At 39.7% G+C, this 12953-nt stretch overlaps 1 protein-coding gene across 1 annotated transcript; it reads right to left on the bottom strand.

Moving 5' to 3' along the window:
- Positions 1-8598: 8598 nt before the first annotated feature.
- Positions 8599-12637, bottom strand: LOC129711419 (uncharacterized). Its single transcript, XM_055659027.1, has 2 exons — positions 10740-12637; positions 8599-8830 (listed from the first exon to the last, which is right to left on the bottom strand). Exons 1-2 carry the CDS (start codon positions 12525-12527, stop codon positions 8771-8773), a joined length of 1848 nt encoding a protein of 615 aa, XP_055515002.1. The 5' UTR covers positions 12528-12637; the 3' UTR covers positions 8599-8770.
- Positions 12638-12953: the final 316 nt, after the last annotated feature.

Genomic DNA, 12953 nt, shown 5'->3' with positions numbered 1-12953 from the left:
GGGATGAGGAAAAACTGCACTCTCAAAACGAAACAACTCTTTAAAACTTCATCACGTATCATTCCGCATAAAGGATACTAATCTCACCTGCTTGTGCCCTCCTGTCTCACTTGCCATGGATATTCAGTGACAGCTCTCTCAGTCTCAAGGTGGAAAGTGCATAATGCCTTTCTGGAAAAAGGAGAATATTGAAGAAATATAACGTCAAACTGACATCCCGGAAATCACTGACACTTCAAAACTAGCAGGTTATGAATCTGTGCCAATTTATAAATATTCATAATTTTAACATCCCAGTATGTGGCAGCTACCACGTTTGTGGTCATCTGTGGTTTTAGTGGGTCACCTGAGTACATGTTGGATGACGACACAAGACTATGAATCTTGAGCAAAACACAAAGTGCTGGAGGAACCCAGCGGGTCAGGCTGCATCTGGGGAGAGAATGGACAAGTGACTTTTCAGGTCGGGTCCTTTCTTCAGACTATATCCTGGGTTCTACCTCTGATTTACTCTGGAAAAGGACAGTCCGGTCAATTAAATTCAAGTACCGGTGTTGGATTTTGGAAGATCAGAGGGGCCTCAGGTGATGAGTTCCAAGGCAGAGGTTAATGTCTTTGTCTCGCGGGGGTAGGATGGACCTCAGGAAATGGTGGGTTGGTGGCGGATGGGGGTTGGGGTCAGGAGGATGAAAGACAAATTATGAAAATACAGTGATCCTTATCCAACCTTGCTCTGTGAAAAGCAACTTATCACTGGAATGGCTTACAACTGTCGCTGGTCAAATTCATCAGCAAAAGCCTGAAAGGGAACGATATTATCCCTTGTAAAAATTGCATTGAGTGCACAAGGATAACTTATGTCAGAAAAGATCTTTTCAAAATTTTTTAAAGATTCAAAACATCCTGGGACATGGTACTTGTTATTGCATTTCATTCCAGAAAAAAAATCAATTGCTGAACACTCATAAAAAAAAGCAACAAAATGTGATTGAATTTCTCGGCAAAGAACTCAGATCCCTGTCGGGGGTCCCACTTTAAAGCAGTTTATCTTCAGCTCAGAATTGATTACTGCCACAGTTACTCTAAGTGAGAGAGAAGGCCGATCCTCTATCAAGCTGCACCAGCTGGCTCTACGCTATATACATAATTCATTTCCTCTGGCTATATTCACACTTCAGCTTCAAACCTACATCATCTCTTTACACTATATATATGTATTTTTAACTTGAAAATCTTGCAGTTTGATGATTTCACACCAGCTGCAAAGGTCAAATGCAAAATACATCCCAGGTGAGAATAGAGAATATCATAATATCCCTACGGGTGCGTGGTCTGTCTGATGTGGGACTGAGCTCCACAGCAAGCAGGTACCAGGTTTGGTTCCAAACTCTGCCGCAATAGCATCTCTAAGAATAAAGAACTCCTGACAAACTGCTGTAATACCACCGTCCACTCTTACCTGCCATGAAAACTTGCCAAACGCAGGAACTGTACATCCTCATGTTGTAAATGCTTGCGTTGTTTCCACATATGTCTGTAAATTTTCGTCCCAAGTGGCTGCAGTGTGGCCGACATCCTCAGGTGAACAGAACAAGATTTGCTGACTGCATTCGGAGCTTTGGCCATCAGCTGGCATTGGCCAGCGTTTGCTGCGTCTCTCCACTGTGCAAGACAGAGGGGATATAAGGATAATCACAATATAACCACCTTCATAAAGTTTTTTGAAAAAAATAATATGCCCCAAAGACATTATTTCACAAGGGGAAGTCAAGAAAATAAATCTCACCTTTAAAACATTTTGTGGTTTCTGTACCTTTTTAAAAAATATGTTAGGCTACATTGCTAGTAAATGGGAATACTACATGCTCAGCATATACATAGTGGGCTGAAGGGCCTGTTTCTGCACTGTATGATCTCAGGTGTAAGTTTTATTCCTTGTTTACAAGTTATCCTTGCCTTGAGTGGCAGGCAGAATGAAATCACCAAGGTTTCAACTGCTAAAAACAAGCAAATGACTGAATCGTCAGTAAAAACATGTGTATTTAAGTAATGTTTCCCAACCGTCAAAATATCCAGTAATGCTTGTAGATCATAGTTCTTCACTTTTTCTCACCATCAGACTTAACTATTCACATCAAAACTGCACCACTTTCTTCACGATCAACCACATTATCTCATAATGAAAGGTTCCGCTTTATATACAGAACTTAAGATACAATGCATTAACCTTCATAATGTACGTGTGACTAGCAAAGCATGGGGTGCTGGATGTTCACGTGGTTTTGGAATCCATCCACTTGTCTTGAGAATTACCAGACTTTCTTTCGTTACAATGAAGCTCATTCATATGATTTTGCAGAATGTATTTCTTACCGCTCAAATATATTCCAGCAAATTCCATTCCCTTCCTCAAATGTCAGCAATTTTGTAGGAAGCAAGTGTGCGTGTGTGAGCCGCAGAGGATGGTCTATAAGATATTTGCGACAACAAAGACCTTTCTCTCAAAATGTAGAAATGAGGAACTGCAGCTTCCACCCATCCATGTTCTCCAGAGATGTTGCATGACCCGCTGAGATTCTCCCAACATTTTGTTGGAGTGGATACTCCGCCCACTCATGACTCCATGCTGTATTTTTTAATCATCCCTCTGACAGCTACAAATATCTATTTGTGTCCAGCCTTGCTCTCAACGTCAGCAAAACCTATGAACTTATTGTTGATTTTAAAAGAGGAAGGCTGAACATCCATAAACCAGTCTTCAACAACGTTTCGGTGATGGAGAGAATCAACAAGTTCCTGGGCATGTCTATCTCTGAAGATCTGTCCTGGATCTAGCATATTGATGATATAATTTTAAAAAGCCCATCAATGCCTCTACTTCCTTAGAAAATTGTGGACATTTGGTATGTCACCAAATTATTGAACTTCCACATGTGTATGGTGGAGAGCATATTGACTGGTTGTATCACGGCCTGGCTCAGCAATTTAAACACCCAGGAACAAAGGAGATTATAAAAAGTGAACACTGCCTGTTCCATCATTCCTCCCCACCATTGAAGGAATCTATAAAAGGTGCTGCCTCAAAAAGACAGCCAACATCATCAATGGCTCACACCATCCTGGCTACAGACTTATTTCACTTCTGCCATTGGGAAGAAGGTATAGCAACTTTAACGTCCAGGTTCAGGAACAACTTCTTCCCAACAACCATCAGGCTATTGAGCACTACGAACTTCAACTAAACTAAGAACTGCCTTGGTTTTACTGGGGACTTCGGGCTTTGTTTTTGTTTTGCACTGCATTGTTTTTTTTAATTTATTGATCTTCATTTTTTTGTTTGTTTATTGTATAATCTATTGAGTAATGTGTTTATAAACCTATTTTGCTGCTGCAAGGAAAAAAATAATTGTTCCTTTATATGCATAAAAATAAAATGCTCTTGACTCTTGAATGGCAGAGTGTGAGTATAAATTAGAATCCCCATCCAAAAACTAGCATCTCACTCATCTACACTTCGACATTTTATCAAAGGGAGAGGCGTGACCCGCTAACAAAGATAATTAAAGTTAAGCTTACAATATTTGTGAGGGACAGCCCATGTTCCCACTTGCTAACTCTCCATGATTCTGATAACACTCACTTGGTTAAAGCAATGAGCCAAGACTTGTCTGTATTGCCTTCTCTCCAAAAGTTCCTTCTGCATTTGGGTGAACTGTACTGCCCAGTACAACGCATGTAGTCCTTTCCTCAGCAACTGATGTTTCTGTAGTGATATAGCTGAAGCATAATGCTGTTGCGTAGCATTGCGCCAAGCACAAAGGCACCGTGAAAGAAGCCTTTTGTGACATGGTTTTAAATAGCTAAAAGAAACAAATGTCAGAATCATTTACACACACACACATAGCTCCATGCTCAAGGTGAATAATGTATCCCTACTTTGCCACCAATATTCAATCAAACTTTTAAATGAAACTGAATCGCCTTTTCTCGCCTGCTGAAGCCAGTTTTCTTCCTCCTTCTGAAAGTGCGATCTCTTGGTGAAATTCAGGTTGGTATTGGTTTATTATTGTCACTTGTACAAGATACATTAAAAATACATTGTTTGCCGGCTATCCAATTGAATCATATTATCTATTAACACAATCAAGCCATACATAAGTACAAGACGTAGTGCGGTACGATACTGAGAACTATATTCTGCATTCTGTATCTTTTCCTTTGTTCTATTCATTGCACTAGGGTTTGATGTTAGTGCAGAATATAATTTCACAGCAATACCACGAGGTTCCCATATCTTTCTGAGGTCCTGAACTAATTTCCACTCAACTGGACAATGGAAGATAAACTGAATCATTAAAGGTCCGATTTTTGCAAAACTGTACATCCAGCAGGCTAGTTCATTATCAAGTTGGTGTACAACCAGTCAACATGTGACCTCAAAGTGTCAAGCATCTCTAAAGGCAGAAATAGTGTATTGGCCTGTGACTACTCCAGCATTTTGTGTCTATCTTTGGTGTAAACCAGTATTTGCAGTTCCTTCCTACACCATTCTTCAGAAACAGTTTCTAATGAATAAAAAGCATTGACTGAAATGTTAATTTGTTTCGCTCTCCAGAGAAGCTGCCCAACCTCCTAGTATATTCAGCATTTTTTTGTCTTCCTTCAGGTTTCCAGCATCTCCAGTATTTTCCATTTGCAAAAACCTTAAACTGCAGTCAATATTTGATGGTTTGATTGCAACAGTGCCTATTGTGAAAGGTGTTTAGTAGTGAATGATTTCTTTCCCCATTCCCTCTTTACACTATTTTTTGAACAACAAAATGCAATGCCTCCACTTTTGCATGCAATTCGGATTTACGAGTAAAAAATAATAATTTGACATTCATAGTTTATTGTTACACTGACTCTGTCGGGATTATATAGGTGTTTCTTAAAATTCCTCATGATTTTGATGAGTGTATAAAAAAAATATTTTCAAACTGTTTGCCACTTCTAAATTGATTTAAATGATTTTTCAGAATATACATCATAAATCTTCTGCAATATTGAACCCCAAACAAATTTTAATCTAATTGTGAAGTCTGTCAGGTTTGACTGCAGTCAAATTTTTCTGATCTTTCCATTACACTCTCCTTAAGCACATAAATCTACCACATTGCGTGATTTATTCTACATCAGACTACTCCTAACCCGCTGAGCCCCATCTGTACTCATCTCCATAGAAACGCAAAAGTACAAGAGACGTCCCACTGACCCTGTGTTGTTACAGCGGGAAGCAGACACAGACTAACAGCAGTTGTTGCAAATGCTTCACTTAAAAGAAACACTTAAGCAAGTCCAACTGAGATGGGAATGAGATGCTGACTAAATCATCTTTCAAATGGTTCTCAGTGTTCACACAAATGCTTCATTTCCGTAGGTTGTGTGCAACATCTTTCAAAGCCATGAACTCAAAAGAGACATTTTGCTGGGTGTGATTTTGGTTTTGGTAATATAGAGCTGTTACTTGCCAACTGATATATATTTTTAAAGATACAGCATGGAAACAGGCCCTTTGGCCCACCAACTGATTCACACTCATTCTATGTTACCCCACTTTCTCATTCATTCCTCACACACTGGGGGCAATTTACAGAGGCTGATTAGCCTACAAGCCCGCCGTCTTTTCGGATATGGGAGGAAACCAGAGAATCCAGAGGAAACACACACAGTCACATGGAAAACCTGCAAATTCCATACAGACAGCACCCAAGGTCAGGATTGAACCCATTCTCTAACACTGTGAGGCAGCTCTACCAGCTGCGTAACTGTGCTGGCCGTGTAAATCTGTGTTCATCCACTTTTATTACTGGAAACAGGTTCTCCACATTTATTCTATCAAAATCTTTCATGCGTTTGAAAACTCCTATTAATTCTCTTCTTAAGCTTTCATGGAACAACTTATGTTTCTTCACTTTACTGAAATCATTCATCCCTGATATAATTCTTACAAATTTTAAGTGTAGGACCCCAACACTTAATTTAATATATTGCATGGAGAACTGGACATGATATTCCAGCTGCTACATAATGGTTCAGTATTGTAAGAGTGTCAGGAGATAAGTAAAACAAATTGGGTCTGAAAGAAAATTGTGTTATATTACACCCTTGTAACTACTTATTAGTACCAAATGCTGAATATAAATATAATATATCACCACATTAGTACTATTCCAATCCCTCATGCATTGCATGAAATTAAGACATGATAATTAAACTTGAAGAGAAAGTTTCCATTATCTTTAAAGCACAAATTTGCCATCTGTGACTCATTCGGAAATTTCTAAATGTTGCCACTGGTTCTTACATTAATTAGATCTTTGCAATCTCCATTTTGACAACATAAAATCTTTTTTTAAATGTAATGGCAGCTCAGCAGGTAATGCTGCTGCCTCACACCTCTAGAGACCCAGGTTCAATACTGACCTCGGAGGCTGTATGTGTGGAAAGGAACAAAGGAGGATGCAGCCTGGGGGGACCGCCATCAGGGATAAGACGGGGGAGGGGAGGGGGGAGAGAACAAAGGGGCACCTGGCACGGAGGTACTTTGTAACTTTGTAAGCGCCCTCTATGTGGCGACTATTTGCTTACCTTGGGGATGCATGCAAAGAATTTCACTGTGACTTGTCTCTGAAATTCTAAAGGCATGCCTGTAAGTTATTTGGTTGCTGCAAAATTGATCCTTCGTGTAATTTAATGTCAATAGAATTAAAGACTTGATGGGATGGACCTTTTTTCAGACTGTTCCAGTCTGCTGAGTTACTCCAGCACTTTGTGTCTTTTCAGTTTAAAGTTAGGCGCCAATGCAGCTGGTCTGCATCAGTGGGCCCTTATTCACTGGCTACCGCATGGTCCCGTTTACATGGCTGTTGTTGCAGCTCACGTTGTAGCCTCTGGAGACATCACTTTCTTCGGGCCACCGCCACCAACAGGACACGCTCAGTCACCATGGGGCTCCCTCCCCTCTCACCAGCTGCTGCTTCTCCATGTCAGCCATCACTTTGTCTGCTCCCCGCTCCACCGCCACCTCCTCCTCCTCCTCCTTCTACCCCGCAGTCGCCGACATCTGAGGAGGTGGTGGTGATGGGAGGAGAGGCCGACTGGACAAAGTGACAGCTAACAGGAAGAAGTGACAGCTGTTGAGAGGGGAGGGAGCGCCACAGTGACTGAGTGCGTCCTGTTAGTGGCAGAGGCCCGAAGAAAGTGCTGCCCCAGAGGCTATAACGCGAGCCGCAACAGCAACGGCATCAACCTGACGGTGCAGCAGCTGCTGAAGAACGGCTCTCTGGGAGAGGCGCTGACAGAATCAGTAGGCCCGTCACTATAACCGAAATCCATTAAAAAGGCGGTCCGTTAAAATGAGGGTTTATTGTACTGCAAACTTTAATTACACCCAAGGTTAAAAGCCTTCAGCAAAACTAAACACTATTGCACTTTTTCTTCACTGAATCCAGAATGAGGTATCAGAGCAGTGATGTTTGGTCAAGGGAAAGGGGCATTGGAGCCTGATCATGGATGGTTAGAGTGATGTAGAGTCAGAACCCTGCTATAGATGAGAAGTAGAAAATTAGAACCTGGTGATGCATGGTCGACAGGTAGGAAAACAATACATGTATGTGTTCAATGGTGTAGAATAGGACTCATCAGAACCTAGTGTGTGGATGACTTTGGGGTGGGAATTACCTGATCAGTTTGGATGTTGTGAAAAGGAGGAAATGGCGCAAAGAATGAAATGTACTTGAGGGAGTTAATCAATAGACATTCCAGTCCATCATTCCAATGGGAAGACCAATTGTTCAACATGGTCCGAGCGAACCTAAAAAAAGTTGCATGAGAGATGACGTAATCTGCACACTTCAACAGAGAAATTGGATTGGAACAGATGGTGAACCTCCTCTGCATCCTCTTAAATGCCTTTACATCCTGGTAGTATCTGGTCATGTTCCTGGAATGATGCTAAATTACCCAGAAATGATCATGATGATATTTCACACCAAAAAAAGAAATCAAATGTCAATTGCATAATAGTAAAAAAAAATAGCACTATTATATAACTATGTTTCTTGACAAATCAGTGACATGGATCTAAAAGAAATGGAGCACAGAACTGTGGAAAGGTATTAGTTAAACCTGACTTAAATACAGTAATTAACAAAGACAGTTCCTGTGCTCTTATTGTTAATTTAGCTGCACACAGATCTGTAATAATCCTTTACCATTAACTAAAAATGTTGATGAGAATTAAACAATCAGCAAATGTGTTCCAAAAAGTGTCAGTCTTGAATTAAGTGTTTGTTCTGCACGCTGCCAGATTTCTCCTGATATTAGTCGGTGGAATTCACATTTTAAATGTTAATTGTGAGTGCCACGCTTCACCAATTTTTGTACTAAGAAATATTTCCAAACTTTGCTGCTGAATAATTAATGCTCTAGCTTAAAGGTTATCTCAATTATCTTACACACCTGCATTAGCAGCAAATGTGTCTATCATATCAGTTCCTTTCAAAGTATTCCTTAAAGTTCTATATTCTACAGAATGCATAAGATGTATATAATCTATTTTTTCCTAACTGTTCCTTTGTTGTATGGTTTCTAGACTGTTGGTGCAAATAAAACTGAAATTCTGTTTCCAAACCCTCTATTGTCTTGACTGTTTTGGTGGGGACTGAAAACTGCCTGTACTTGTATCAAGCAGTCTTAAATATCTTTCACTTATTCCCCACACAATGCTTTACCTTTTCACGGGTATCTTTGTCCTATCATCCAAAGAAAATCCTCGATATTTAGTTCTCTGTCAAAAACAAAACCCAAGTCAATAGGCATTCCAGTCCATCGTTCCAACGGGAATATAGCCAAAGTTCAACAATTTAAGACAAAATCACATTTATGCATATTACATCATGATCACAGATTTGCATCGATTTTGCAGCAGGCATATTTTATCAGTTATGCGGGGTTAGATGGGCGACAAGTTCACTCCCTATCTACATGTTTTACAAAATCTTTGTGTACGTTTTTATCATCCCAAGGTGAAATATTTTGTGCAAAACATAGACTCAAATTCAAGTGCATTGTGGAGATGAATTTATGTTTATGGACTGGTAGAGTTTTCACAAATTAAAAACTGAAGTGGCCGCTCCCATTATATATTTTTGAATCTAATTTTACAAAGTCAATTGTCATACATGCAAGGAATTCCAGCAAAGTATTAATGTTAATACACATTAACATTACCAAGCCCACTGTATTTATTCAACAATCAAGGATCCTACCACCCATCCACACTACAACCTAAATTTCACCCAATGACATAGAAAAAAATGAGGACTGAAGAGTGTTTTATTGTCATATGTCCCAGATAAGACAATGAAATTCTTACTTGCTGCAGCACAACAGAACAAGTAAACTTAGTACAGAACGGGATTAAAAAAAACGTTCAGTGTGTATACATACACATTCAACATACTCAATAAATAAACAAATATAGTACAATAATTCAGTGCAAATAAACAAATATAGTGTACAATTCATGAGATGAATCTATAATTCATCTCATGAATTCTAATTAACTCTAAATTGCATGGTCTTAAAAGTCATTTAAATATCTGGGCAGGATTTAGGGGGGGGAGGCCCTGTTTGCCTTGTTCTGCAAACTTACTCTACTTAGAAAGAATTGTGCAGTTATTCAGTGCTGTCACAATGTTTGGGCCTAAACACTGACAGAACACTCCCAATTCAGATTGTACATTCTGTTTAAGTCAGTAAAGATAGAGAATTGTGTTAATCCTGAACACAGAAGATTACAATGAATACTACAGACTTTAAAAAAAAAAGTACACAGTTAGTTTAATAAAAATGGAACCAGGATTACATGTTGTAGAAAATAGGATTTCTCTTGGAACAGAACGGTTAATGAGAGATTTAATCATAGTATTGAAAATGACAAAGCATAAGGAGTAAATAAGAAGAAATTGTTTCCAGTGGCAGAATAATCTGTAAATAGACCACATTTCAGGGGACTGACAATTGAATAATAGGTCGGGCAGTGCGAGAATTTTCTATTAAATTCAGTCACTATGAAAATCAGGAATGCACTATCTGAATGGGAAGTTAAAGCAGATTCAGCTTCTGCTTTATGGAATAACCTTCAAAATTCAGTTGGATAAATACATGAAGGAGAAACATTTGCAGCAGGGTAAAGGACCAGTGTAAGTTGGGCCGAAGGATCTGTTTCCACACTGTATACTCTATGACTCTATGTAACTCTTTCAGGAAGTCAACACAAAATCTACAGGCTGAATAAACCTTATCTGAACTGCAATATTTATGATCCTGAAGTTGAAGTCTAATTTGCAGTGTTCCTCCAAACTTCACAATGTGTGCTGTCTGACTTAATGATCAAGCACATTCATCTACGATGCAATGGATTAGACTTAATAAGTCTCTCCACATCCATAACTTTTTTTTCTGACATGACAAATGTCGAACGGCACAGCGCACACAATAAATCAAACAGCATAACCAATAAACAGAAAGATTCTCCCATTTGAAGCAACTAAATGAGAAGTCACCATAACCCAAGCTCAGAAACTCTCATCAAAATCAAGAGCTCTCATCAAATCACATCACCTCATACTTTCAGTCAAGAGATAATTGATTTGGGAAGTCATATTTTTGTTGTACAATTATTATCATCTTACCTGTAACATCTGGCTGTCCATCGGTGGGAATGTTTGCAGGAGCTTCTTTGTTGTGACATTACATTTTAAAGATACCATTAGGATTGGTTCATGTTCCCAGCTGAAAGAAGTTGTATTATCTGCCACTGTCATGTTAAAGTTTTTTCCATCGTTATTTCCCTCTCCTCGCCAAGGAGTGGAATTCTCTGAATAATCTGAATTTGGATTCATTTCCACTGCTCCGTTTTCATCCGCTATGGTCTCCAGATCAAGTATTTCTTCCCCCTCTTCCTTGCTGCAGAAATCTCCCGAAGTTGAATTGTTCTCACACGGTGCCAGGGAGAGACCTCCATAAACTGGGCTTTGGCCAGACTCCTGTTTCCGCAAATCATTCATAGTTCTGTGGTGTTTGTTGTAAATATTACTAATGATGCCAGGATAACGGGGTTTAACTCGATGTTTCAGGCTGGAGTCCATAGACTTTTCTGATAACATTTTCTCATTTTCCACGTCATTTGAAAACATGTCTTCAGTACCTGATTTTTTTCCTTCATCTGGCATTCTCCGATTAGTCTCCATTTCAATCACAGAGTCAGACAAGTCTATTGACTTTGTTGGAATATAACATAAAATACCTGCACATGTTCGACGCAAAGCACAAGGGTGATGCAAGCCTTTTATGTCCTTTTGGGAAAATGTTAGTGTGCCAGTCATTTCCTGGATCTTCCTATCAGAGGCAATAACATGGGAGGTTTTGTGACAGTCACCTACAGAAACCTCTGATTCAGAAATTATCATACCACTGGCAGCAATCTCATGTCTGCCATAAATGCATGTTAGCCCAGGAGGGCACAACCAACTCTTGATATTTGAACAAAGTTCAGGCACATGCAACACAGGATGTGAACATTTATCATTCAGAAGACAATCGTTATATAAAACCGAACAATCGCAGTCCGGTGTCTTTGATATATCTTGGCTTTTTGTTTTATTTGGATACATTTTTACTGAAGATTCCTCTCTTTCATTACCAAGAGGAAAATGTAAATAGTCTAAAGGGTAGTGGGCCAAATTAGTGTGTGCATCTTTGCTTGAAATGTGTCTTGCTTTATAGTCACTATCACTGAGCCTGATCATTGAGTGATGCAGACTTGCAGATGTTCGGGATGATTTCAAAACAGAGCGTTGTGCATTGGGTTGCCCATTTATCAACGATTGGCTGACGTTATTTGGAGAATCAAAACTCATTGAATCATAATGATTCTCAAAGACGTGCGAGAGATATGTGCCACAAACATCTTGACTGCTTAACCTTGTTGGAGGCAAATTCTCATCCCCATGAAAGTATTTCTTCTGCTTCCTGTGGGTTTCTTTCTTAATCTCAGCAGATCCCTTACTCCGATTAATGTTTATATTTCTCTCAGAATCCTGTGAATATGATCCCCACTCTGTTGGTAAAACCTTGGATTCTACGAGCGACATAGAGTTTGTATTGCCTCTGTCCCTCATGGAGTTTCCAAGTTTAGGCTTCTGTCTGAAGGGTTCTACATTGGATTGCTGTCCACAGTGTGAAACTGTTGCCGGTAGTGGAAACACCACTGGCTGCCCATAGCTCTGAGAAACGCAGGTCAAGTTGGTTTGTACCAATCGCTGGTTGCGTATGTCCTTGTTGAAGGCCATAGTTTTTGCATTGTGCCTTGTATTGCTCTCGAACCAGGCTTGCGTTGTATTCTGTCTGAAATTGCCAGAACAAACCAAGCTTGGATGTGGGCCATAATATAATCCATCATTCTCTGTACAAATTTTCATCTTCAGATTCTCCTGAATTTTTCTGGAAACTAGAAAACACCAAAAGGCTTAAAAATACTGAATCACAAGGGTGAGAAAGAACAACTGAAAGTGTTGAGTATGAAAGCACTTTATTTTAAGCAAGATTTCCAATTTCCGGTGTTGCTCGCTGTGGCCATGGAAAAGGACAGATCAGTCAAATACTGAGCCACCGGGAGGTGCTTGGGTATTGCGGAAAGAGTTTTGGAAGATGTCTCAATGATCTGCTTCTTTGTTTAGAGATGCAGGTAAACCTCTGTCGCAAGAAACTGAACAGATGGGGGAGGTGACAAATCTTGAGCAAAGTGCCCGGGGATTAAGTTTTAACTTGAGTCTTTTAACGTGAGAACTCAGCTGGCCATGCAGACGGAGGAACTTTTTGTATGTGACGGCTGGTGGGGTGAAAGG

This window comes from Leucoraja erinacea, chromosome 30, assembly GCF_028641065.1.
Source record: "Leucoraja erinacea ecotype New England chromosome 30, Leri_hhj_1, whole genome shotgun sequence".
Lineage (NCBI taxonomy): Eukaryota > Metazoa > Chordata > Chondrichthyes > Rajiformes > Rajidae > Leucoraja > Leucoraja erinaceus.
The sequence above is the reverse complement of the archived record's forward strand: the minus strand, read 5'-3'. Positions and strand labels throughout refer to the sequence as shown.